The sequence below is a fragment of the Molothrus ater genome, chromosome 5 (genome assembly GCF_012460135.2).
Source record: "Molothrus ater isolate BHLD 08-10-18 breed brown headed cowbird chromosome 5, BPBGC_Mater_1.1, whole genome shotgun sequence".
NCBI classification, from domain to species: domain Eukaryota; kingdom Metazoa; phylum Chordata; class Aves; order Passeriformes; family Icteridae; genus Molothrus; species Molothrus ater.
The window spans coordinates 66,859,865-66,887,279 of record NC_050482.2 but is presented as its reverse complement, the minus strand read 5'-3'; the positions used below and the strand labels follow the sequence as shown (position 1 = coordinate 66,887,279).

Here is a 27,415-nt window from a genome sequence, read left to right as displayed (position 1 = left end):
TTTCCCTGCCCCTATTAACAAATACAAACTCTGCAAGTTAGAAGGAAAAACGCAGCTTTGCAGAACTAAATGGTGTGATACACTGCATGACTTGTGTACATTCTAGAGTTATCTATCCCTCAAGAATCCACTGCCACTACCTATGAAATGGCTCTGAAGTTAATGTTTTCACTTTTTTTCTTAAGAAAAACACCTCAACAAATTCTGAAGCGTTTAGGATAGCTCAAGTCGACATTCACTTACGGATCCTCCCTCAGCCTCCCTGAAGCTGCACACAAGTGATTTTACAATCCTCCTAGCTACCTTTTGGAGGTATAAAATGCAAGACACTATACAAAACAGAACTGCAGCACGTTTTGTGATGATAAAGCTAAAAGACTCTTCAGAGAGCACAGTATTTAAAATAATTAAAAGGCAAACTGCCTCTATGGAAAGGATGCACCTTTTTTCCAAAGGACTGCCTCAGGTAAGGTTTGCAGCTCCTTTCGAATTAAGCAGACCTGGAGCTGATGGGTTTTATCCCCTTCAAGCACAATGACTAGCACCTGGGAGAGTGACTGTGCCGTGCTAATTCCCATTTTTTTATTTATTTATTTTACCTGTAGCTCGCACCAGGCAACTTCCACAGTGGTTTCAGTATCCAGTCCTTTATACACAGTTTTGAAAGAGCCTCTTCCAATCTCGATGTCAAACTTCAGGAAGCGGCCATCCGGGGAGATGCCCACTGCCTTGGTCTCAAGCTCTTCGATGTCTTCCTGCTGTGCTCTCCGCTCCTCGAATTCCCGGCTGGCAGCTGACAGGCTGCCAGCGACACTGCTAGGGGGTAGCGCAGTTGCCTCATCCCCCTCCTCCTCCTCCTTGGGCAGCAGCGGGGCGGCATCCTTGGCGGCCGGGGGCTCCTCAGCAGCCTGTCCTTCCAGGGGGAGCGGGGCGGGCGGCGGCGGCCGCGAATCGGCCTCGGCGACGGTGACAGGGGCGTAAGGGGTCCGGCCGGCAGCCGAGGCAGGGAACACCGAGGGAGCCGCGCTGCCTCCCGACACAGGGGCCGAGGGCGCTGCGGGCTGCAGGCTGGGCAGCTCCAAGGCCGTGGCGTTGGAGTCGCAGATCACGCTCCGGCGGAAGAAGCGGTGCTCGGTGGCTGCCGCCCCTCGGCTGTCCTTGTCCATGGTGTGGCGGCGGCGCCGGTACTCCTCACTGCGGCCTCCGCTCCCCGGCCCGCCGCCCGCTCCGCCGGCGCCGGAGGCTCCGTGCTCGGCGGCTCCCAGCTTGTCTCCGACGGAGCTGTCCGAGCTGGAACCGTTCTTGGGCGGCGGCGGCGGCGGCACCAGGAAGCGCGGGCTCGGGGGGCCGCTGCTGCCGGCGGCGTCCCCCGACATGGTGCCCCGGGGGAGCGCGGCTGTGGCGAGGCGGCGGAGGGAGGCGAGGGAAGGGCCGGTCACTGAGCGGGGAGCGCGCCCGGCCGCGGCTGCCGTTGCAGCTGCAACAGAGGAGGGTCCCAAGGGCTCCTCTCGGCGGAGCTGGGAGGCTGGGCCGGCGGGGTGGATCTCCGGTCAGCGTATGCATCCATCCTGCAGCGGGGAGCCGGGCAGCGGGGCCGACATGGAGCACCGAGAGCAGACACGGGGCGCCGGCTTGGAGCGGGGGACGGCGGGAGAAAGGAAAGCCCGAGCACCGAGGAGGCCCTCGAGCGGGGAGACGCCGGTACCGCGCCGGCCGCAGTTACTCCCGGCGATGGAGAGAACGCGGAGCCGGCCCGGCTGCGGGAAGGGGAGGGAAAGGGGCCGGGACGCGAGGAGGGAGCGGGGCGCAGGCCCGCACGCCAAGAAAGCCGCCGCGCTCAGTCACTCGCTTCCGAGCAGCAGAGGCCCAGGCAGGCCCAGGGCAGGGAAAGGGGTCCGGGGGGCTCAGCCCCGCCTCACCGGGGCGCCCATGGCGGCCGCGGCCTCTCCACCGCCCGGCAGGCGCAGCCACCGCCCGCGCGGCCGGGCCGCGCTCCCTCCAACAGCCGCGGCCGCCTCGCGCGGAGCCGGAAACCCTCCTCCTCCCTCCTCTTCTTCTTCTTCTTCTCCTGCTACTGCTCCTGCTGCCCGCGGCCCACAGCCGCCGCTGCCCGGGGCTGCCGCTCCCCGGGGCCGCCGCCGAGCCGAGTCCGGGTGGCGCCCGGCGGGCAGGACCGAGCGCAGCCGCCGCGGCCGCCCGGCGACGCCTCGGCGCTAAATGGCGACGGCGGGAGCCCGAACCGACACACGGTCCGCGGGGGAGGAGGGGCCGCGCCGCCGGCCACGCCCCGCCCGAGCCCGGGCCGCGCATCGTCCCCTCCCCCATCGCCGGGGGAGGTGGCCGCTCCCGCCGCGCGCGGGGCTCCATGGGAGATGTAGTTTGCAGCGGCCGATCCGCACCGGAGGAGCCGCCAGCGGATTCTCCCGGGATGGGAGGAAGGGAAGGAGAGAGGAAGGGAGGAGGAAAGGGAAAGGAAGGGAACGATGAAGGAGGACCCCGGTGTGCGCCGAGAGCCAGGGGTCCGATGTGCTGTGGGGAAGCTCGTCGTGTGCGGCCGCCCCTTCCTCCACACTCCCGGCAGGTCAAAAGGCACCGGCTCTGCTTGCGCTGCTCTTTTCTTCAAGTCTTGTGTTACACCCACAGGTTAAACATTTCGGATGTATGTATTTATTCAGATGTTGTCTATAGTAGATAAATATATCTCAGAGAATATCCCGAGCTGCAAGGGACCCACAAGTACCACAGAGTCCGACTGCTGGCCCTGCACAGGACACCCCAAGTGTCACACCACGTCCCTGAGACCATTGTCCAAATTCTCCTTGGGCTCTGGCAGGCTGTGCTGTGCCCACTGCCCTGGGGAACTGTTCAGTGCCCAACCACCCCCTGGGGAAAAACCTTTTTATCAAATCCAACCTAAACTCCACCAACTTCAGGCCATTCCCTCAGGTCACGTCACAGGGCACCAGATAGAGGAGATCAGTGCCTGCCGCTCCACTTCCCCCTGTGAAGCTGAAGACAGCAATAAGGTCGTGTGAAAAACGCCAATCACTTGTTTTTAAAATTTTAAAAGTTATAAAATTAGTAATATAATTAGAGTAATAAAAATTCAGACAATTAGGATTTAGGACAATAGGAGACAGTAAAAACAAAGAGTTACAGACTTCCAGGTACCTCTTTCTGGGCAAAATAAGCCTGAAAAAGGACACACGTTAGCAGAGGATTAACCCTTAAAAGCAATAGCCTGTTGCATATTCATACACTCATACATGATGCATAAATTCCATTCGAACACAGGATTCTGTCTGGGCAGTGTCAGCTTCTTCCTCTGAATCCTGACAGCATCTTCAGGGCTGAGTGAGGCAGGATGAATTTCGTTTCTTCTGATGAGTGAGTAATAAATTCTTTTTCTCTGAAAGATTTAGGTGTCCTGTGGCTGCTAGCTCGGTGCAAGTACCTCATTCCTCTCTTTAAAAAAAGTATCTTACATAGCAGTTTCTATTTTAACATTATATTATAACCTAAAACTATATTTAACACCCTACTTAAGAAAATTAATACAGCATAACTTTCTAACATAACGCATATAATATTAACTTTATTATATGCAAAAAGCCAATCATAAAATATGCATTTTTCACAGGTCATGTTTTCAAACAGCCTCTAAAATTCTTTAAAATCATGGACAACGACTGTGTGTAGTGAGCACTGTACAAACAAGTAGAAGGGTGGGTTTTTCCTCCATTTAGGCCATCTGAAGAGGCACTAAGTGGCCAAGCAACCTGAAATGCAATTAACTGCTCTGTAAATGTCATTATTCAAAAGAAAGAGAATTTGCAGTCTCTGCCCTTAGCACAAGAGTTATCCTGTGGCCACTTCAGTCATGCCTGTGGCTACTGCAGCTGAACCTGGGCTGTACAGCAGCCAGAGCCCACATGAACCCTGACATGAATTGGGAACTTTCAGGTTAACAAGGCTTTGGCAAAGACAAGTCATCTAAATTATTTATATCATGTTCCTCTTTTTTGTATGAATAAACCAAAACCAAGCACTTTCCTTCTTACGGCAGCAATCTTTTGAAGTCAACTGGAATGTACTGAAGAAGGAGCAAATGATTTTGTACCGTGACTGTCAGGCAGCTACAAAGCAAAAGTTACATTGAGGAAGAAAAAGAAAACTAAGAAAATTCCCTGAGTAAGTAATATGTTCCCAGCAAACGCGCTGTTGTTTTAAATACTTTTTTTAAAGTTACTTTTAAACCAGCAGTTTAGAGGAAGCTGTGTGTTGCTGATGCGAGGCCTTAACTCCTTCTGCAAAAAGTAGCACAAGTGGCCTTTTCAGAGGTCCACAGCCACAAATCATCAACCTGGGCAATTCTCACGTGCTTGTGCTCCTCACAAATAAAATTTGACATAGTAATCAGCATACTGCTGGTTTCTGTACATCCTTCTGTGCATCCTTTCTGTACGTCCTTTTCAGCCTTGGTAACATCAAAAAAAATAATGCTACAGTCTTCGCAAAGAGGACAAGAAGCGTTTCACTGTACAGCTCTACAGCAAAGATTTCTGCATGGCTTAAGCCTTCTAGGGCTTGCCTTCACTAAAAATGTGGATTTAGTTTGTGTATTCATCAGGATGCCACTTGAGCTGCATTGGCACCAGGAGCAGACACGCTCCCAACCAGTGCTGAGCTGAACAGGGTAATTTGATTAGCAGCAGAGTGGCTGGATCGAAACTGATTAACTCATAATTCAATCTGCCTCATCCCTGCTGCACTGCCAGCACCAGCAGCTCCTCTGGTGGGACTGTGGATATCTGTGGGTGTCTCTGGGCAGCAGAAAGACAATTCCTCTGTAGCAGCAGCAGCAGGTGTATCCATGCTGGCTTTATACTGTGAAGAGCAGCAGGACACAGTAGCAGGGCTGACAATGCAGGCCCCATTCCCTCCCCTCTGCTGCTGTGGCTGCCTTCAGAGATCTGCCTTCCTCCCCTGCCCAGTGGATTTTCAGCACCCTTTTGGATGGAACCAGCAGAAGTGGAGAGCAAGCCTTGCCCCATTGGGTGCCTGATGTCACTCCTGTGGCACGTACCTGAAGTAATGCCCTGATAAATCACTCTGTGTGCTGCCAGGCCACGGAGCTGCTCGGTGAATTCCACTTGCATCACCACCAGTGGGTTTGGCAGGCAGTGCCAGGTGTGTGCCCAGCCCCATCCCTGAGATCTCCCACTCGGCTGGGCGGGCTGCAGCTGGGAACCACATGTGGCTCACAGGGAACCTCGCTTGTAGCCCCTTCTCACTCAAGTGCCTCTCACCCATTCTTCTTCATTATATTTTCCCTCTGTTAAGTGAGCAAAAGCTTTGCAAAAGAGACTGCAGCATAGCCACAGGGGCCCGAGGCGTTTTTTGACTAAAAAATGGTGGTAATTATGTAAAAAGGCACCTCCCCGGTGTCTGATCCAGCACATTCCTGAGCACTCTTGAAATTCAGGGAGGCTGGTCCTCATGAGAGGTCCCTAACACCCGGCTCCTCTCACTGGCTCCTCTTCTGGGCAGAGGTAGGCAGAGCAATCGTCTTGGCAGGAAAAAAGAGCTGAGCAGCTGACCTGGAGGTGGGAATGATGGATTTTTGTCTTCTTTGGCTCTGAAAAAAGAGATGGTATGATATTGGCAATTATATTTTATGTGGGTGTTGATTTAATTTTGTCATTCTAAAAAAAGATGAATGTAATAAAGAGTGTGGGCTTGCTTTCCCTTCAGTTTTATTTCTTTTAATCTGTAAAACTCTGTTTAGGCTAAATGGAAAATTTCAGTATTGCAGCAAGATTTAATAAGCCTAAACTAAATTCTATATGTATTCTATGTTTAGAAACAATTAATTAGAATAGTTTTGGTGCCAGAGCTCCTCAACCAATTAAAAATATTTCTTTTGCCTTTTGCTGTAAGAAAAATCCACAGAAAGAAGGAGCCTGACTGCACTTGAGAAATTACAGGCAAGGAGATTTAAATGATCTTTTGATAGAATCCAAAGGGCTTACACTTGACATCATAAAAATATCCTTCTGTCAAGCCTTTTATAGTTACAATTATCCTGGTTGGAACAATAATAGTTTAAAAAATGACTTTGAATGAAGTGTGATTTTGAAGTTGACTGAATCAATTTTTTTTTTTCAGTTTTGCTTTCTCCATGAAATGTCATCCCCTGTTGGCATCCATGACCTGTCCATGTGACAAAGTCTTAATGGGAAGCAGCTATTCTCTATTTTCACTTATGCAATACATTATGCAATATAGGAGGCTATGCCATAATTTTGATGCATGTGATTTTATTCCATAACCTAAGTGCTCTGCAAAGCAAACTCCTCATCTCAGTTTTATTGCCCATTACCAGATTGCAGCTACAGTGCCATATTACAACAGTGACAGTACAAGTTTTTCTGTAGCAGTTTCTTCATTTTCCTTGGCATTTCTTAAACCCAGGCCTCTGCCACATTGTTCACTCTTGTTTCTTAAAGCTGAAAGTAAATGAAATAAAATATTTCAAGACCTCATGCTTGAGAAATGAGACAGTTTAACTTGCCAGATATTCTGTTTTGCTTTGTTTTATCCCCTAGCAAGTCAGTTTCATTTATTTTAGGTGAGGTTTTGTACTTGCAAGTAGCTCTGGAAGTTGGGTTGGTTATGAAATCATTGTAACCACCTCTGGGAACTGTAGGCAGTTTAAGTCCTCAGGCTCTGTAGTAGGTTGTCTATCAGATGGCATTGGATGGTGAGTCCTGCCCAAACCTCTGAACCTGGGTGCTCTCTCCACAAGCAGCACCCATGGGAATTGGAAAGAGGAAGAGCTACAAGCCTTACAGGGCTTAAAACCAAGCATCCCCCTTCATGCTGTCCTGGCTTACAGAGTCTGCAAGTTCTGCAGGAAATCAGGTCCACCCCACAGCCCAAACACCTGAGCAGAGTCTGAGCTGGAGCTGAAGGACTGGTGGAACAGCCACCCAGACTGTATAGGAAGGACTAAATCCAGGAATGATGAATTATGTGACATTTCTTATTTATTGCTTGAGAAAATGTCAACAACCCTGCACCATAAAACTGGAGCAGAGCATGTGCTTCTTCATCAGATTGAAACATTCATTTCCCTTTCACCCACCCATCCACCCCCATTCCAGCTACTAGAATAGAAAGCACAACTCTTTTTCTTTCCTTTTTTTTTTTTTTCACTATTCTCTTGAGCTACATTAACAAATGGATTCCAAGGGTGTGAAACCAAACCAGTGAGAGAACCAGCAGAGGAATGTATCACTGGTTTGATACCTGTGCTTTTAAAGGAACAAAGCACAACTTTGCACTGTATTAGTAACCACTTTTAGTCTAGAGTTCATTGTAGGCTGTGCTGCTGGCTCCCTGTTGATTGCAGCTAATCAATCATTGTATTTATTATTAGCATTTGTATCTATGCACATTCTCCAAACATAATCCATTCAGATAAATTTGAACAAGAACATGATAGAAGAACATTTAAAATAACCCAAATGCTGAATTTTATCAGAGATGAGATTCAGTTATTGTTCATACTCATGTATATTTCAAACTGTGTCAAGCCATAATGGCAGATACTGTGGCCAAATTCAACGTTGGTGCTACTGGAAGCAGAGAAAAAACATGGCTCACCCCTTTCTTCATCATCTTCCTGGCTATTCTTGCAATGTTTCCTTATATAACGAGTTTATGGAGTAGTCAAACAGCGAGTGAGTGTTGTGGAAGCAGAGATATTTGCTGAAATCAGCATCGTGCTCTTCCTTTTTTTGTGTCTTTAGTCAATTGCTCAGGATGCCTCATTTATCTTTTCTCTCTCTGAGGCTTTAGGGAATTCTGTGCTTCACAGCAGTGTCATAACACTTCTAAAGCAAGCACAGAGGCAGGGGCACTGCTTTAATGAAGAGGAGCTGTTTGATGGAGGTGGGTGGAGGGAAGTGTGAAGAAGATGGTGATGCTGGGTTTGTAACTGACTGATGCTGTGCAGCAGTCAACCTGCCCTGCTTTCTGCTCACCACTCACAGGCTGATGAAAATCAATCACTCTCACAGCAGGTCCAGTCCTGCTCCTCTTTACATCAAAGCACAAAAATAAAATACTACTCACTTCAGTCAAAGCGGGAGCAGGCTCATATCCAGCATAATGAACTTCCTCGTGTCCTTCAAAAGCACAGTCTGGTCCAAATGCAAAACATTAGTCTGCTCTGGTGCCATTTCTGCCAGATCCACTACTGGAAGGTATGTTTCTGAAATATGTTGGACATTCCCAAAAGATGCTGAGTGTTCTCCATGGCCACTGACACTAGGGAGAGAGAGAGCACTCACCCCTCACCTTGCAGAATGGAGCCCCTGACGAGGCAGGATTCCTGAAGGGAAAAAGGAATCTGTGATCATTTGGCTGAAGGGAGCAATAAAAACCCGGAGTAACCTCCTCAGACCACTTCCCTCCTTGCTAGACAGTCAGTGTGAGGAGTGATTGGCAAGTTGTGCACGTTACAGAGCTGGTCACTTCCAGCCTTGGGCTCCTCTTGCAGCCTGCCAGGAGCAGGAGCAGAGGCACAAAGCTGGAACTTCACACATGCTGGCAACCCACAGCTGAGGCATGGCCTGCTGTAGTGGTTTGTCAGGAGTGAAAGGCTTTACTGACAACATAAGCACACTGGTATTAAAAGTGTCAGGGCTCTGTACCTGAGTGACCCCTGCTCCACACGTGCAGAGTTTCCCCACTCATGTCGTTTCAGTGGTGTAATTATAATCCAATGAAAAAATATCCAGGGTAAACAAGCTCTTGGGGGCCACTGCCAGACGACACAGGTCACAGCAGCTCTCATGTTGCTCAAATCTGTGTCCAAGACTGGGAACAGAATCAGGGAGCTGCAGCTGCCTTGCAGATAGCACTAGATCTTCTGCTGTGCTTGATCTTAAGTGAAACGCTCCAAGGAATCTACTTAATGCTTCTCAGAGATCTTGGGAGGCTGATTGTCCTAAGGTTCCAGGTGAGAAGGGAGAGGTGATCTGAGTGTATATGATAACTGGAAAAGCTCTTTGTTTCCTTTTCATGCCTGTGGTACTACCTAAATGTGGACAACCATATCCAAATAGTTAATGTCACTAGCAGCTAATGACTGACTCCATCCAAAAACATCAGCCTCTCCAAGCTAATTCAGACACTCAAGACAACATCAAGTAGCCTCAAATACAGCAGAATGGAAATCAATAGTGCCTTTAAGGTATGACAAAATGTTTTCAAAAGTATTTCAATTACATGTGTGTGTGTATAAGACACCTCTATTTTAATGTCTTTCTCTGAGAAACAGCTTGCTAAATTTATCTGCCTCTGATACCAGCACAGTGGTTCTGCTGTTTCAATCCTGAAATGTCAGTCTTTTAAGATGTTTCTGTTTCATATTCTCATTTTCTGAGAACAACTTCCCCTTCTCATCCATGAACTATTAACTGCCACTGATAGCTGGAAAGCAAAGACATTGCCTGCTGGGGACACAAGAAAATGTGGTTTAGGTCACAGGAAAACCAGACTATGAGGTACAGTAGGAGCAATGTCTTTCTGCTCAGACAACTCCTTGACTGCCCTGGCAGGTAGGACAGAGCCCCAGGAAACAGGTATGCTTAGATGCAGTCATGGCTGCAAAACTTGCAGCTACACTAAGATAAGATAGACAGATTTTCTACAGAGCTACCAGTATAAAGGACAAATTATTAAAACTTTTGGGTGAGTCAGAGTAATTCTCTGTACTTCACTCCATCCACTTTGGGATGCAGTGCTTAACCTCCCTGGGTTCCTGGAACCTGAACCACAAGCTGTTTAATCCCAGCACCTTCTCCCTGCCCATCAGTGGCCTCTCCACGGTGCTGGAGATGGGATTGTTGGGACCCAAATCTGCAAACACTACAGCTGGGAAGCAGCACTTAAGCCCTATGAACAATCCATTGACATTTTACACTGCACACAGCAGTAAGTGTCTGGAGGATCAGGCTCTTGGTGATTATGTGATTTACAGGTACATCACTTCAGGTTCAAAACAATGCTGGTCATAGAAAGGCAAATAATTCTGGTCTCTCAAAGTAGTAAAATCCCCCAAATCAAACACCATAGCCTAAAATTAGATCCACAAACAAGTGGCAGAGATTACACAACATTCATTACAAGGTTTGCCAGGATTTTCCAGCAGAAAAGACCCAGAAGGAAATATAGATCCACTCATTAGGACTTCTAATATCACAGTGAGTAAATTACTTTTTAAAAACATCTTGCATTACAGGGAATATTCAGTCTCAGGGGAAACAAACAGTCTCTGAGCAGCTTACACTTTTGGCAGCAGCCCAAGATAGCATGAGGCACAAATTGCACAAATCACACAAATGTCTGAGTTCATGTAAATTCTGTGCTCAACATCTGCACGAGCTTTCTTCCTAACTGTAAAAAAATTGTTTCTTTGTCCAAAATTCAAACATCAATGATGTTATTAGACACATCAGAAAAATTATGATTGTTCCTCGGATCTGTATCTTTTGTATCCCCTCCCTCAACCAGCTATGTAACACTCCATGTGACTGATCATGTACTGAAAGTCAACTAAAACCAACAAAAACCAAGAAAAAGAAGGCTTATCACAGTGCTGTGATTTATCTCCTTTAAGGGACTAATTGCTGTTAATTTCATTACATTAATTTAAAAGGCCTAATTTGTGTTAAAATGTAGGTGTTATTACCATGCAGGAGGTATTGAAGACTAGAAATGTGGTTATTTGGGCATTAAAACAGTCTATAAATATTTAAAGCATTAAACCCCAGAGAAGGTTAATGCAACACAGGAAAGTAACATTAGAACTACTTGGGTGAATTGTTGAATGGAAAAATGAACAAGACTGAATATATTTGAATGTGGAATAATGTCCCAGCAAGACAAAGCTGATACTGTATTACTTGACATTGTTTCAGTGACAATCCCTGAAGAGCATTCAAAATCTACTGTGTTAGAACATGCAAAATGAGGGATGCATTAGAACATGAAACTGATTACTTATGCAAACTGTTATAAACAGAACTCACCACCCTGATTTGAAGAGTATTGAGTTCATCATTGTCAGTAAAATGCATCATTGGAAACACTTGGTTGAGAAAAAAATACCCACCCTGAATAAAGAAATTTTCTTGGTCATCCACCCCTCCTGTTTCAAAACCAAGACATCCACCCTCTTCAGTGCCTGTAAAACTGGTAGCACCTGTACACTACACCAGGATATTAAGCTGTTCATATCATTTTATCAATGCTGTTGAGAACTCTGTGCAGGGGAGAATAGTAACCACCACTGTGGTGTGGTTTCTGACCTGCTTGTTAGCAGCTCAGCCAACTCAGCTGGCTGGTTCAGAGTTTTAAAAATGCAAGCTGACAACAACATGCTCTAAATGTTGGGCTAAGCAATTTCAGAGTGCATGTTTAGCTTACTGTCTTGATTCCTTTTTCTTTCAAGTTTGCTTGGTAGGAAAGAAATATTCTTGCCTTAAAAAGCTGATCATAGACAGACAGAATTTGCCTGTATTTATTTACCTGTCGTACACAATACAGGCTCTACTTTTGCAGGCAACACTCTTAGTCTGGACACATGATATTAGAAATTCTAGAAATATCATGATCCTAACACAATCCTAACTACTTTTTGTTTGAATCCCATTAATCTCTGCCAAAGTAAGCCAGAAATTGTATATGTATAATTTCCTTGTCAAATCTTCTGTTACCACTCAGAGATTTACTCTGTGGATTTTGAGAACCTTACACTTGCTCAGGATCACTAAATGCTTCCCTCCAAAGGGAGTTCTGTACATGCAGGATTTTGAGAGGACCGACACAAAGCCCTTCAGAGAGAGGTACAATTGAGTAGGAAGTTCTGATATGTCTGCCCAAGAGCAAAGCAGGAGAAAGGCAGCTCTCAGATTTCTGGGGCATTGTGAATTTAGGAGGAAAATGAAGTACTGAGGCAGAAGGTAGGGAAAAAAAAAAAAAGGTTACAAGCTCATTCATAAGGGTTTTGGTTTTTTATAGTACAAATAGACATTTCTTGTGACACTACATGCTGGATCAGACCTGTCAGAAGAACAGGCAATTTCTGTAGGCAGACCACAGCACATTTTTGTGACGTCATGAGAGAGAAACAAGAAGTCAGCTGAACACAAATAACACACATTTCCTTCAGTCAGTTTTCACTTCCAGTCTCAAAACTACGCCTTTTTGTTCTTCACACTTAGCTGTGTGAAATTGTCCCACTAACCCATTCAACCCTGTCCCTTCTCTGTGGTTCTCAAGTAGTTCACTCCTTATTCAGATTATTGAGACACACAGTACTTCTCTCTTAGCCATCTATGGATTGTTTTCCTACCTGAATCCCAGATTGCACAATGGGGATGATTACTGCTTACCTAATGTTTGTTATAAAACCTGTGACAGCATTTTTTCCTTGCTGCTGTACAAGAGGAAATAGCATTTTATTTGAAATGCTGTGCTGAGTGTCAACATGAGAGGTGTTTTAAAAGAGCTGAGAAGTATGCTGTCAGGAAAATGTTTCCAGGCCTACCTTCCCTCCCACATCCAACTGTGTTGAAATAATCAAATGCTATCCCACTCGTGCTTGGGAAGAGGATGACTAACAGCAGCTAATTACTGCTCAATCTGTTGCCCTCAGCAGCTATTGGTCTGAATCACACCCACTGGCACCGAGGGGGCACAGTTTCTGTGCGCTGCTCTGGAGGCACCTTAATTTTTGGGCTCTTCCTTGGGAGGCAGCAACTGGGAGAAGAACTGCACATGTTAAGATGCTACCACTGCCAGCATGCCTGACTCAGCAGATGGCCTGAGCAGCCTGGCTGTGAGTCTCTCTGGGTCAGCCCTGTCCTGCTGGGGCCCTGGGCAAGCCAATGTCGCACTGCAGAAAGGAGAAGGTGGTCACTAATTTCTTCCTGCTCCATCCTTGTGCAGCAGAGACTGAACCTCGCTCAGTGGTACTGGATATTAGTTATTAGTTCCTGCTTTCTTCCCACTTTGCTGCTGCAGTAGCAAGGAGTTGGCAGAGGGCCTTCTGTATCACATTTGATCTGTTGACACTTGCAGCAGTGCTGGACTCGAGCACTGTAGGAGTTTCCGTCTGGAGAAATATGGTAGCCCTTCCTGCCTCCTCATTCCACTCCCCACGGAAAACCTTCCCTTTGTTTTCCCAAATCCTGGGCCAAATAAAATATACCAAAATAACACTGGAGACACAGAAGGAATCTCTTGCCTCAAACTTGGCCTCGGAGCAACACATGCAACCATGAGTTGTCTCACAAGTGAAGTCATGTGGGTGGAATCCAGGCAGGGTTTCACCAGCAGGGCCTGAAGGTTTGCCCTGGCTGCTCTGCAAACAGGTACCCCCTTGTTTGTGGTAGCCAGAATGACCACTTGCTCTGTTTTCGTGCCAGGAGAATCCAGAATTATACTTTTCAGCTATTTAATTTAAAACTTTCTAGGAAAGGCGGGGACAGAAGGTCTTGAGCTGTGGTGGTTGTACCTGCCTGCTGGCCAACATGCTGTGACATTTCAGTGTTGCACAGAGAAGGGGCAGGAAAGCAATACTTGCATCAGAGTTATTAGAGTTCCTGCCTCATGGCTGAAGCTTTTTATTATTTCAGCAATATTCTCCTGAGTAATCATGTCATTCTGCTGCACTCATTTAATGTATTCAACACCTGACACCTGAGCCAGATGTTGACTTTCCATAGCACAACCCACCTGCACAAAGGCACCAGTATTATCCTGTCTGTGCAGAGCACAGCTCTATTGTAGGGAGCCCCTTACATGTGAGACAGCCAGTCCCTCACAGGGATATTACAGAACCTCCTTTCTTACTCAGGGCTCCTCAGTGTCGTTCCAGGCTCGAGCATTACACCATGAAGGAATCTGGGATTTGGTCTACAACTGATGATGTAGCATGGTACTTGTTCTTTACTTGGAAGTGAGATAAGCATTGTTATCAAGCTTCTGTCATTGCTGACACCTGGGGCAGCTCTAATGCATCTCAGGTCTGCACAGTTAATGCTGCAGTCCCTTTAAGACAAGGGATTTAGAGAGGTTTCTCTAAAGTGTTAATGTAGCTTCCATTTCTGCTGACTTGAAAAGCATATTACTATGTAAAACCTGTTTAATTTATCCTACCTGGTAGAGATTTTCACCCCTGTATGCAATTAGTGTCAAGACAGTATGTCTGGTGATAATGAATAGCCACATACTGTGCACTGTAACTCCAATTCTTTTTCTGGAGCTTTAATCTCTTCCCTATTCCATCTGCCTCCTGTGCTAACAAAGGCCATATGGCTCCTCAGAGCCACCTATGCTCTGCTTAGGTGGGATGCAAGTGTCTGAAGCAGCACTTGCTCTTCTGAGGAAATTTCCATTTCAGGTACAGGCTGAGAATGGGGTCACCCATTGTGGACACTCCTGGGATACACAGCCCTAAAGACCACAAGGGATCTTCACCACAGCCTGACCTGTTTAACCTCTGCTCTAGAATGACTCTGTTCTCCCCTCCTAAATGCGCTGGCTGAACCACATTAGAACTGTAGAGGTGTTCAGCACCTCAACAAGGTCCTGAGGATGGCCCTCTGCAACTTGCCCCCAGCCTCTCATGGAGAATGTCATGTCATCTAGTACAGACAGCAAGCTAATTTATATCAAATGAAATGCTCAGCCTCCAAAATCTCCTCCTTTCTCTACATTCCTCTCCTCATCTGGTTTTGGTCTACTGCTTTCAGATGCAAATTGCTTGTGCAAATGTATATATCAAATATTTTATCTTAGAAAGAAGTTCTCCCTAATGGTCTAGCAGCTTCTCAGTGGCAGCATTGTTTGACAGATATTCAGAAAAGAACTTTATGTCTCTATCTAGGCTTTCACACTTGACTATAATGTGCTCTCACCTTTATATGGAAACACTTCAGTGCTGACAATGAGACCCTTATTCATGGATATGGCAGACACTGCAATCACCTCTAGATCACAGCAGTTCAGGAAGTGTGCTCTGGGTGTCTGCAGAGAATTCAAGGTAACAATTCCATGAATGTTCATAGGAGCACTGGTTAAGCAACAAGAAGAATAACATTATTTAAAAAATAAAATAATAAAATGTGTGAGGATTCCAGCACTAGTCCACTTGTCCTGCTGCACAAGCCCTCCTCCTCTTACCTAACTCCCTCTTGTATGAAATCCAGGTTTCCTCAATTATTTCCTGACAAACAGCCCTGCTCTGGCTTTTGTGTCCTACACTCCACATTCTTTAAATTTTTCTTATAGATGTTATAGCTGAGATTTTCCCCTTTTTTGTGCTTCTTTTTATCACATTCCCTTGCTCTGGCACCCAGCTCCTCCTGGTTAACTGGTTCTTCACCCCTGTCTGCCTTTCCATCCTGCCTTCCCACCTTGGGTATCATCACCACCTGCCCTCTGCTCTGAGCCTGCAAAGCCTCCATCAGAGGAGACCTTTGAGAACAGGTTAGACTCACATTTACCAGAAATAGCATAAGTACAGTTCATTCTGCCTTTGGGCAGGAAACCAATTAAAGGACTTACTGAGGCCCCTTCCAGACCTGCTTCTTTCTGATTCTATTATCCTTTGCATTAGTGGGAGAGCAGTAATGGAGCCACACTTCTTGGCACAAACATTTGCAAGAGATTGTTATCTTGGACTCTTGGGCTTGCAGCTGGAGATCCCCTTTTGGCTGCCTGCAGGCTGCAGCCAGTGCCAGGGCACAGGCTTGCCATTTTGGCTTCAGAAATTACCTAAATATCTGAGCCTCTCATTTCCACAAGGCTATCAAATTACCTTCTTTTTCAGTTATTCTATATTTTACAAATACAATGGCCATAGATCCTTCTCATTAAAATAGGGGTCTTTCCTCATTCTGATTAAATTTGTGTTTATCTTTGTAGATAATTAGATAGTTCTGCAGCACACAATGCTCCACAGTACATCCTGAAACCATTTGGAGTATAGCTACTCTTTCAATCAACTGATGAATTTACTGTCAGGTGTGCAGTTAAGAAATTCAGCTCTTTCAAAATTATTAATTTTCTATTGTATTAAATTACTTAGTAAGTAGCTTTACATAGAGGGGAAAAAAAAAAGCTTTACTGCACGTAAAAAACATTCTAGAATGAATGCCCCATTATACCCTTCCAGCTGCAAATTGCTGTTATCTGTTCAGAACAATTAGCTTATTATCCATCCTCTTAAAACCTGATACCAGCCCATCATCTTGGAGCCTGAAGTATAAAGCCATTCATTAACTTCCTTATACTTTGGATCAGCCTGCAAAAACAGCTCAGTGTTCCAGCATCCCTCTCCATAGGGTTGCTCATTATCAGCTATCAGCTTTTGTGCTAACAGTTCCTCATGGAGCACAAAGAAGGAGCCAGAGCCTTTGCCTGTGGTTTTCTATGATTTTAAGCGCTTTGGACTGAACTTACATCAATATTGTTACTGGTGTACTTAAAATAATAGTCCAAAGAATAGATGACTGGAAAAAGGTGAGGTGGTTTGGGGAGGAGGAGGAAATACCAATGCTGCTGGAAAAACAACTTTTTTTTTTAAAAAAAAACAGTGTTTCAGCGAGGCAGGTTTTACAACAAGCACCGCTGACTTCTGTGGAGTTGCTCCTAAATTGCACTGAAAGAACTGAGGAAAGAGTAGAAATTTTATAGAGGTATGAACCAGTTAAAATATACAAAACATTTCAAACAAAATGGATCTTTGAAACAATCAGAAGTTTTCAGAACTCTGGTACAGACAGTTCAAAGCTCAAAGGCTTTCAGGCTTGTGTAACCCTCTGAAGTAAATCCATGCAGCTCACTGGGTAGAGAACTCATAAAAAGCATTTTCAAAATCAAAAGTCTGACTATTATATCGTTTCCTTGGAAAATTGGGCTGTCCTCTTGCTGTTTGCCAGTTTTTAGTCACCTATCAATTACAACATGATGTGTATTTGTGGGTCATAGCAATTAATTTAATTGCTTTCTGCCTATTCCTTGAAAGTACTCCTGGGTAGCTGTTAGTCTGAGACGGAATTTGTAAGTGTAAAAACATTATTTGTTTTTTCAGTTGTGCTCTATATTGTTTCCTTACATTTCTGTGGTTCCATTTTCTCATTGTTTTTATTATCCTTTGGATCTCTGTTTTGCTAGAACACACCTCGGACAGATACAGTAAAGCGTGGCCAAAAAAACCCTGAAAATAAAACCTTGTGATGTGAGTGGAATTTCTCTTTTTCTCCCCATTGCTTCCAAAGAAAAGCTAATTGCTGTCACACCCTAGTCCACACTATGTGAGGCAGCACGCAGCAGGCTGCTCATAGTGATGAAGATGCTCCATGTCCCAGCGCTGCTGGTGGCACCATGGGGCCAAGTCGCCAGCCCTGTCTGCTCTGGGGCTGTTGAAAGGGGAAGGTTTAGGTGGGGCTGGCAGAAGGACAGGCTGTCCTTTTCCCTGCTGGAAGCAGGCAGGGCTGGCCCTCTCAGAGGCTGGCAGAAGCAGCTGGCCCAGCTCTGTAATGACAAGTGCACAGGTGTTGGGAATTTGCCCAAGGGCACGGGTCCCAGATGAGAGATGCAAATCGGGGAGAGGAGATGCAGCGCTTCAGAGGGGGATGCACACAGAGACAGCCCAGCACAAAGGCAGCCCATCCTCTAGGGTATCCAACAGGCTGGCTCTGTCTGGGAAGAAGCACGACAGGGATTTTTCCTATTTGGTGGGTTGAATTGGTCCTTGCCCTTGATTCATTATGGGGGAAAAAGTCTTCAACTGAGATGCTGTCAGGCAAGTGCCCTTGGTGTTCATTATCATAAGCTGGCAGGAGGCAAGATTGTCCTGTGATGGTCAAGAACAGGAACTTTCCTCTATCAGCATCTTTCCATCCAAGCTGCTTGTAAAGCTATTCTGCTTTCTTCCCCCATTTTCACCTTCCTGACTGAGGGATGCACACTGCCAGCAGCCCTGAGTGCTGAGGGAAAACATCTGGTGGTGATGTTCCAAACCAGGGAAGAGGCAGTGAAGGCTCAGAGCCTCTGTCTGCAGGTGACCTGGGTAAAATACCAATTTCCAAAGATGCTGTTTTCATTCAGATGGCCAGGTGCTGTCTGACAGGAAAAATTCCTTTCTCAACCACTTTTAGAAGAACCATTCTTCAAACAGTAATTCTACTATGATGAGAAGAAAAAAAAAAAAACCCAAGTGAGTCAGGATGAAGTTAGTTACTCATAAATTGTTGATTTTGGAATCCTGTTTCAGGCATCCAAAAGCAAGATGGTTGCATTTTCATGCTAACTCATGATCCCCAGTATGCTTTCAATTTGCTATGGATTATATACTGGGAAAGACTGTGAGGCTCTTCTGCCTTAGATCAAGGTAAGCTTGTAACTCCAACGTGATGGGCAGCCACAGATGCCTGGTGTAATTGGGTAGCCTGGTCAGCATGTACACAAGACTGGAGAAGTTTGTGAGAAATGCTTTTGTTATCATATTTCTTGGCTGCCACTGCATGGGTTTTTTTGGGTAAAAATTATACAAACTAAACCACTCTTCATATTAGTTAACGAGCACAGAAAAAAAAAATCCTGTGGGAGGAATTTTTTTTTTTCTAGCATAATGATAGATTTCACTAGGAAAAAATTCTGTTTATTCCAAAATAAACTGTTAGCATTCTAAGCCATTTCTGTGGGGTTTTATCTATCATAATCTAATCAGAACTATTTTTAGAACAGCAGTGCATAATAATATTAGGCAGCACTGATCTCTGAGACAATTTGAGACTCCCAGTTGAGTTTCTGCTGGAGATGTGTGCCATAAAAAGCCCCATCACAGATTTGCCCCTTTGTTGCAGAGGCTGCCAGACAGATCAAGGACTTAAAGGGCCTGCCATTTGAAGTCTCTGCAGTTTTGAAGATGTGCTGTCAGGGATCAGTGTGGAGAAGGCTTTTGTTCTGCTGCTGGAGTAAGTGTTTGCAGATGAAAGGAGCCTGGGCCATCAACCTGACACTTTTCCAGGCATGAAATTCACTTAGAACTAAGCATGGGATGGTGGACTGAAAAATAACATATATTTATTTTGCCTTTGCTTACTACTTTGAGGAGCATCCCAATCACTTCATGAAGGAATTCTGAATACTGATACATAATTAACCTGCTGGAATGGAGGATTTACAGCATAAAGAGCAGACATTTGAAACAGCACAAGCAAAGTTCAGGGGCTATCTTATAGTAATTGTTTCCATTACTTTCAGTGTGTTTTGATCAAGCCCTTAGCACTTTTGGAGGAGAGGTATTTGGTCATCCGTCAAGAAAATCTGTGTCACAAAACCATCACAGTAGTAGGATTTTTTAAACATGAACATAAATATGATGTGGTGTCTTATTCCTTGAACTAACCCCTCAGATCACAGGTGAAATGCACTGGGTAAGACAGTGAAAATAGGAGGTATTTTTCAGTCCACAGAGATGACTACATACCCTTACATAAGTTAAAGGTGTCAAAGTCATTAAAAAAATTAAGTAATGTAATTTCTTTTGTGACCCTACAAAACTGAATATGAAAAGAGGAGAAAAAGTGAATCACTGTAAATCTTCAGCTTATGCTGTTAGATTGTCAGCACACCTGGCCTTCTCACTTTCCCCATCATCCAGTGCCCCCACATACTCCTGCCAAGGAGCAGCTGACTTTATGCTGTATCCTCTGGTCAAAGACCTCCAAGCACCTAATGCTGTTCACCACCTGATTATTTACTGCAGCCACAGAGAGCACTTTGCTCATCATTGCAATTCAGCCACCCCTGGGATGAGAGACAGTGATTTAGGCAGGGAGCAAGTATTGCACGAGGGATCTAAGCATAAAATACCGAATATCATGTTCTTAATAAGTTTTGGACAGAGGTAAACAAAGAGATTTACGAAGAAAGTGATGCAAAATTTTAACTGACACAATTAGCTAAATCCCTGATTTACTTCTGGGCTTAAAGCACCACCATATAAAACATTGCCTACTAAATAACATGTTGGAGGTTGGCTCAGGGGAAAATGCTGCCAACACTATTTTCTAATATTTTTTAGGAGAAAAAGGACTGACCCTGTCTGCATTTTGAGTACCTTGTAAGAAGAATTTGTGGCTATAGAAACAGACATAATGGATGACTGTGCAGATGTAATCCCACCAGTTGGTGTCTACCACAAGGGCTCTGCTTTCTGCCAGAGGATGAGTCAATTATGGAGCCCTGGCAATCAAGGCTGGTATCAAGCACAGCACCTTTTCCTCCTCTCTTCTGTCTTGGCAGCCTGTGCTTGATGGCTCAGCTAGGATGGACACACTCAGACACACCAATACTTTTATTCCTGCACACACAGGGAAAGGTTTGACCTTGCTCCCATTGCTGGGTTTCAGTGTGATTTAGTGGGTGCAGCAGAAGGAGACTCACTGGAGAAGATGCTGCCATCCTTTGTACCAGCATTAATTTGAGGTGAATTTCTGACTCCCAAGTGCCCTGCTCCAAATATATTGCAGTAAAACTGAGAACAAAACATTACTCTAAAGTACAAAATCTACTGTTGCTGCCTGCATGAGAAAACAATTCTCTGTAACTTCCATAATCAGCGAGGATGCCTCAGACCTTGGAAGCACACGGCTTTGTGAGCAGTTGGCTGCAGCAGCCAAGTCTCATACTCAAGCACAGAATAATGCAGGTGATCCCAGGCAGCCCCAGCTTCCCTGAGCTCCCAGGGCTTGGCTGTGCAGGCTGAGGAGCAGATGGGTTGTTTGGTCACATTACTCATTCAGCTGAAGCTCAGCACTTTGGTTAATGCTCTGCTGTCTAAGGCTGGAGTGGCCAGCACGCTGCAGATTTGAACCTGTTCTTCCTACCACATCAAAGGAGTCTGGGTACTGGGCCAGATTTGGATCTCCCACCAGTTTTAACTGGTATAAACTATGTGATAACTGGTAACTGAGCTGTGTGTAGTAACTATATTACTTAAGATCTCCAAGCACCTAATATGAGCCCTAAGCAAGTAATGAAAGAGCACTAAACCCTATAAAGCTTTCAAAGCAGTCAGTAATACAGTGATTGAAATATTATCAGAGTGATTTGAAATCCAGAATTTTTACAAAATAATACTAAGCATCAGTCATTGTACAAGCTAATACTGAGCATGATGCAATGATCCTGTTAAGTGCTTAGGCCAGGAAGGATTTTACAACTTCATTTCCCAATGGTAATCAGAAACAGTCTTGTAGAAATAAATGCAGTTATACTCATGAAAAAGCCCAGAATTCAGACCACAGGGCAAAAGAAGATCATGTGTTGTTTAGTGAATCGCTGCAATCTTTTTTTTTTTTTTTTGCCTCATTCCCTCATCTCACAAGCACATCTGGTGTTTTAGGAACATTGTATTCAACAGTGGTAAAGGACACTAGGGCCAAGAATAACAAATGAAAAATGAAAACACTGGGGCCTAATGCTGATCTCATATGGGTGTAAATCAGAGGGATTCCAGCAAAGCCTTTGGAACCACCCCAGTGAAATACTTGTGTCTGATTCTGGATCAAAACTGTACAGACCAGTGATTTTCACTGTCGGGCCTGAAATTCTTCCATTCCACTGGGAAAATTTGCTGCAAAATATCTTTAAAAGAGCTTCTCACAAATATCACAAATGCTGAGGAAGTGACAAAAGTACAGCAGAAAGGCTTTAGTAGCACTTGTGTCTGCAGCAAGTAATGTAAAATACCCATCAAACCAGATAAAGCACAAGCATTTGATTTGCAATTTGCAGCACAAAAAATGAAGTTTGACTGCAAATAAATATATATTTTGCATGTAGTTATTGGATCAGTATGTGTTTCCCCTTAAACTCTTGAAAGACAGAAAGTCTTTCCACTGGCTGCAGGGTGGGTTCTCCTCAGTAACATAACCTGCTGAATAATATACATTATTGCACTTTGTATTTCTGATCCTGACCTGAGGACTTGCCATAACCACAACACTTGTAACACTTGGCAATTTAACTAAACAGACTGTCTTTAAAATGTAAACAAATCCCAGCTGCTTGTTGACAAAATTGTTTGAAGACATCAGACTTCAAAACCTCACAGTCCCCGTTTGTTCTAGGAGATCCTAGCAGGGAGGAAAAATGTGTGCATAAATGTCTGTACAGAAACCACTTTTGAGCCTGAAAAATTCTGTTTGCTCTCAGAACCCCACAGGAAAAACCCAAAAGAACATTCAAGACACAAATCCAGTAACTGCATTGAATTTCCTAATGCCACCTTTCACCACCTATTTTGCCCGATTGCTGTACACTTCTCAGAGCTAAATCACATCAAATTAGAACCATTGTAAAAACATGGGTCTTCCTCTTCCTGAGACACGATGCCAAAACATCAGTAAATTTTATGTTTGTCACTGTCAGGTGCTGCTGGTTTTATTTCACCCACTGTACCTAGCCTTGTACCTTGTTAAATAGCTTCCCTCCTCCCTGCTCTTTCAAACACTGATGGAATCTCCCCCTGTCTCCCTTCAAGGCTGCTGTAAAGCTAACTGTAGTCAAGGGGACTTTTTGTGGATTTAAAGGGGCTTTGTAGGATGTACTGACTTTATTTATCCTCCACATGCTTTTCTTTTAAAACACTTATTTGCAAATTACCTTTCCAGTGCCTTGCAGTCACTGCTGCTTCTGTTGTCTGCAGCTCAATACCTGGGGACAAGGCAGCCCTCTGAAAATGATGCTCCAGGTCCTGCTGTACAAAAACCTCTCCCTATTTTTCTCCTTGTCCCTTTAGGTGAGGATGGCCTTTTAAACTCTGCTTTGCCAGAATTCAGCGAGCTGCTTGCTTTGTAAACAGAGGAATAACCTACTCAGGGCTGCCCCTTGTTTGACGTTGCATTCAATGAACATGGAGCCAAACAGCAGCAAGAATGCCTGACCTTAAAGGCTGCAGTTCAGTCAGGAGCTCTGCGATCTTGAGGCGAAGGGTTTCATGTTACTGACTCCGGTGTCTTTCATTGATTAGACCTTTTACAACTGATAGTGGCTTTCAAGGTTTATTTGGAAACTTTGTCAGGAGGGCAGAGATGGGGGAAGGGAGAGACTAAGCAAGGCTGAGGGTTTCTTTTATATTTAATGTGCGGCATCAGGATGGGAATAAACAAAGGTGGCAGAAGGGAATGCCATTAAAACACCATTTCCAGATTTTGGTTGACTGCTGGGTCACTTCTCTCTGGAGAGATGGGGGTGAGCCCTGGAAGGAAGGAGGGTGCAGGAGAAGGAATCTGGGAGTTGTAAATAATAAATAAAAATAATAAAAATAATAATAAAACCACTGTAGAGGTTTTATTCCCTTCCTGCTTTCAAAATGCTTTCAGCTCCAGCTGAAGCACACCAGAGTGATCTGAATAATGGGAATTAGTCTTTGTGAACACCCCAGCTCTGTTCCAGCTTCAGATTCTAGGTCCTTGGTTAAATGCCATACAGGTGAAATGCCACACAGGGAGCCAGGCAGCATTTGCTCACAGCATGCAAAATGTGCTCCTGAGGAGATCTCCTGCCAGGGTCAGAGTCAGGGAAGACTTTATTCAAGCAAAAAGGGGGAAGAGAGGAAGTTTTACTTTGCCCTGTTCCCAAGGGCCAGATTCAGGGACTTTCAGAAAAAAAAAGTTGAAGGAGGTTATAAGAGAGACTCCTGATTAGATGAGTTTTCCAAGATTTACCCTGGAAAATGGCTTGCAAGGCTGGGAAACACTGCTGAGGCCAAACTCAGATAGGGACCAAGGCCGTAAGCACTGCAGTCAGTAGAAATATCCACAAGGAAGTTTAGGTGTCAGCAAGTTTTAGGTGTAGAAGTAAAATGGAAAATGATTTGGTAATCAGTTGAGAAATGAGAAGTCTGTAGTATGGCTCACTAAAAAATCAGGCAATGTTAACACTGATCATGAAACTGGGGCTGTGTGGAGGGGGGCACACCTGTGTGCCTCCTGACCCACTGGTGCTGAAAAAATTTCAAGTATCAGTCTGTCTCAAGCTAAGGAGACAAAAAGAGAGCATGAAACAACCTGTAATTTCTGTAGGCTGTGGCTGAGCTGCTAAAAAGAGGGGGTGTGTGCTGGAATGCACATAACCCTTTTCTAACCTCTCACACCTTCCCCTGTTGGAGATAAGGGTTGACATGGGAGTTATTTGTCCACTCAAGCTCTCAAAGAGCTCAAGAAACTGCCAGTCAGGGCTGTAGTCAAACCAAACTCCCTCTTTCTGGAGTGATATCTTCTGCCAGGGTTAATTAATATTCTTAATCTACATTCCAGGTGCAGGTTTTTGACTAAGGCAGAAAAAAATCTAATAGTCTAGCAACCACTAAAGAACACTGAGGCCTTAAAAACTCTTCTCCAAACAGGACACATCCTTCTTTTGTCAGACAAAGCAAGTCTGGGCTGCTAGGATTTCTGGGAATCATCAATAGTCAGTTACCTGAGCTTCAGGAGGTGACCTTGGGCTCCTTACAACCTGATCCACCTTTTTTCTCACTCTCACTGTGGTTTGCCACAACATTTCAAAAAGTGGAAGAGTGCTAAAAGAATTTTTCTTGTCTAGAATCTGTCCTGGCCTTCTGGAGAAAAACTAGTGATTTTCTCTCAAGGACAAACAGAAAACTACTACTCAGTCAGACCCCACAAAAATTACAGTCTCTGCCCCTGACTCCCATTATCAATCCAAATACACACAGGATTATTCCTCTATTATTTCTCCCACTTGCACCCCCATGACCACTTTCACCTGTGTTAATGCAGACTCCCAACAGCCCAAAACTCTCTGATAATTTAACAGGAAAGAGTTCAGATAGCAGCAACAGCACTCAGAGACCTATGAAATATAACCTATGAGGAGACAGCAAAAGAATTTTTGTTTTCTTAAACACAGAGAAGACTGAACAGAGACATGATAACAGTCCTCAAAAATGTAAACAACTGTAGCAAAGAGGAAGGAAATAATCTCTTCTCTCCCACGTGGAGAGGATAAGAATAACAGGCTAAAATTGCAGCAGGGACATTTTTTTCTTTTATTAAGTATTACCAAAACCACTTGTAACTGTTGAGATGGTGTTACTGAAGCACTGGGACAGGTTGCCTTGGAAATCAACATGTCTGGAGCACTTTCAAAGCAGGCTGGATCAACATCTGTGTTAACAGGGCAGATACCCCTGACCTGCTGTGCTCTTGGAGCTGGAGAAGGAATGGGTGACTCTTTAATATCCTTTCTAGCCTTGCTTTCATAAAATTTAATGATTCATTGGAGACATACATGTTCATTTTTCACCCTCTGGGAGAATTTTAGAAGTACTGCTTGCACGTGTGTGCTCCTTGCTTTCAGAGCCTTCCTTGAGATTATTAATTACTCTTCCAAACACTGGGCTCTTCTCTGTGGCTCTCTCCTCTAACAGGTGAAGCCAGTCTGGCCAACCAGGAGCTGGAATCCTACCAACAATTAAAAGGACTAATATTCCTAAAGAAACCACAGAAAATGGGCCTTTGCCTACCTAGGCACTTGCCTTCACTACAGTAGCATGCACTGCAGTTCTGCTGAGCTTTGCTTTTCCACCTTTTCAAGCTTTTGCTTCTTTTCTGTGTTCTGAAACACAGAAAAGAGGAGCTGGGACAAGAAGGGTTGGCAGGGGCAGTCCCTGGCTGTCACAGGTGATCCCTGTGGCAAATTCTGCAAACTCCATCCCCAGCCTGGTTCACTTGTTTGTCCTTGCTGCTCTCACTGGCTGGTTTCTTCAGAACATGAGCACTTAGGCAGCCAAGAACCTTCCTGTACTTTCTAACCCAGCATTTTTTCTTGGCCAGGTTTATTAATTAGTTCCTGTGCTATTGCTGCATTTCCACCTCTCCGGAGTTTTCCAGTTCAGTAACTGGCATCAGGATCCCTCTTGGTTTTCATTCTGTAAGGCTGAACAGGTCAGGCTGTATTCTTATCTTCCCAGGCAGTCAGGTGAATGCACCCACAGCACTCTTGTTGCCTGAGACAGGGCAGAGGTCACCCAGAATTACAGGGTGGAGAAAGAGTGTCCCAAAACCAAACCCAACCCACTTTTGCAATACAAGACGAGGGCCTGTCAAGAGTTAGAAGTGAAGCCTCCCTGTTAGAAGTGCAGTTGTCCTACTGAAACTGTTCCATCTTGGATACTCTCTGAAGTGCTGCAACAAATCTGAGAGTGGAGAGGAGAGCATTTCTGCAGAGAACTCAGCCTTCATGAGCATGGCTGCTTTCTGCTGCTGGGTGTCTCTGCTGGATAGAGCTGCAGCCCACAGATTTCTGCTCTTCTCCCCACGTTGCCTGTGAGAGGCAGCCCCAGCAGGGGCACCAGCATGCAGGGCTGTGCTCTCACATCCAGCGTCCCCACCCTCCTCCACTCCCAGCTGCTTTTTCCATTTCCCACCGGACGCCCTCCCTGCTGCCAGTGGAAGCGTTTGCTCACTTGTGTGCAGAACCAGGTCAGGGAGCTGATCCCAGCCAGAAAAATAGCCTGCAACTTGATTTTTGCTTCCAGCTGGAAGAAGTTCTGTCTGGTTGCTTGGGTGGCTGCACAAGCACTTGGGCTGGCACAAGGGAGGGGAGAGGATGGGGATGGAAATGAGCAGCTCTGCCCTGTGTGCTGCTCCCAAGTGAGTGGGGCTGATCCACTGAGCCTCCCCTCTGCTCTTGGCTGATCTCACAAGGAAAATCACGGACTTGTTTTCCGTCATGCCCCAGATATTCCCCACCCTCCTTTCAGGGAACGCTGCTCTTCCCCCATGCCATCCATTTCTGCTCCAGCATGCTGTACCAGAAAGACTCTCCAATCAATCAATTAACACCCATTAGAACAGCCTGGTTTCAAAGGTGTCCCACTTATGTTATGCAAAAGAAGGGAGTTCAGGGGCTGCTTAATCTAAAACTGGTGAGTGCTACTCCTCCTGTCACACAATCCCTTCTGGAAGCTGGGCTGCATGTTCTGTGCCTGAGTTTTTGGACCATTACAATTGTGCATTCTTGCATCATAATTAACAGTTACTGGAAAGATATTTTGGAAAATGTGGCTCTTTGTAATCACATTTAGAAACAAGTATATCTAAATAACTGTGCTCATTGAGGCACTCCTTTCTTGGGCAGCTATTATAACCCAATTTAAAATAAACTCCCCTCTCTTCTCCCATTTTTCGGCTCTGAGCTTTGCTGTTAATGACACAGACAAAGCATTTCCAAGAGTAATTTTATCATTTGGAGTTTTCTCATTTTGATGTGTTTGGTTCCCGAGACTTCCAGGGAG

General features: G+C 45.1%; 1 protein-coding gene across 20 annotated transcripts in view; it reads right to left on the bottom strand.

Moving 5' to 3' along the window:
* The window catches only part of WNK1 (WNK lysine deficient protein kinase 1), a 98,370-nt gene extending 96,177 nt beyond the window's left edge, over positions 1 to 2,193 (bottom strand). For all 20 annotated transcript variants that reach the window (XM_054514934.1, XM_054514936.1, XM_054514935.1 and 17 more), the window contains exon 1: positions 600 to 2,193. In XM_054514934.1, coding sequence (XP_054370909.1) covers positions 600 to 1,376 — 777 coding nt within the window. In that variant the 5' untranslated portion in view covers positions 1,377 to 2,193. The remainder of the gene's footprint in view (positions 1 to 599) is intronic.
* Positions 2,194 to 27,415: the final 25,222 nt, after the last annotated feature.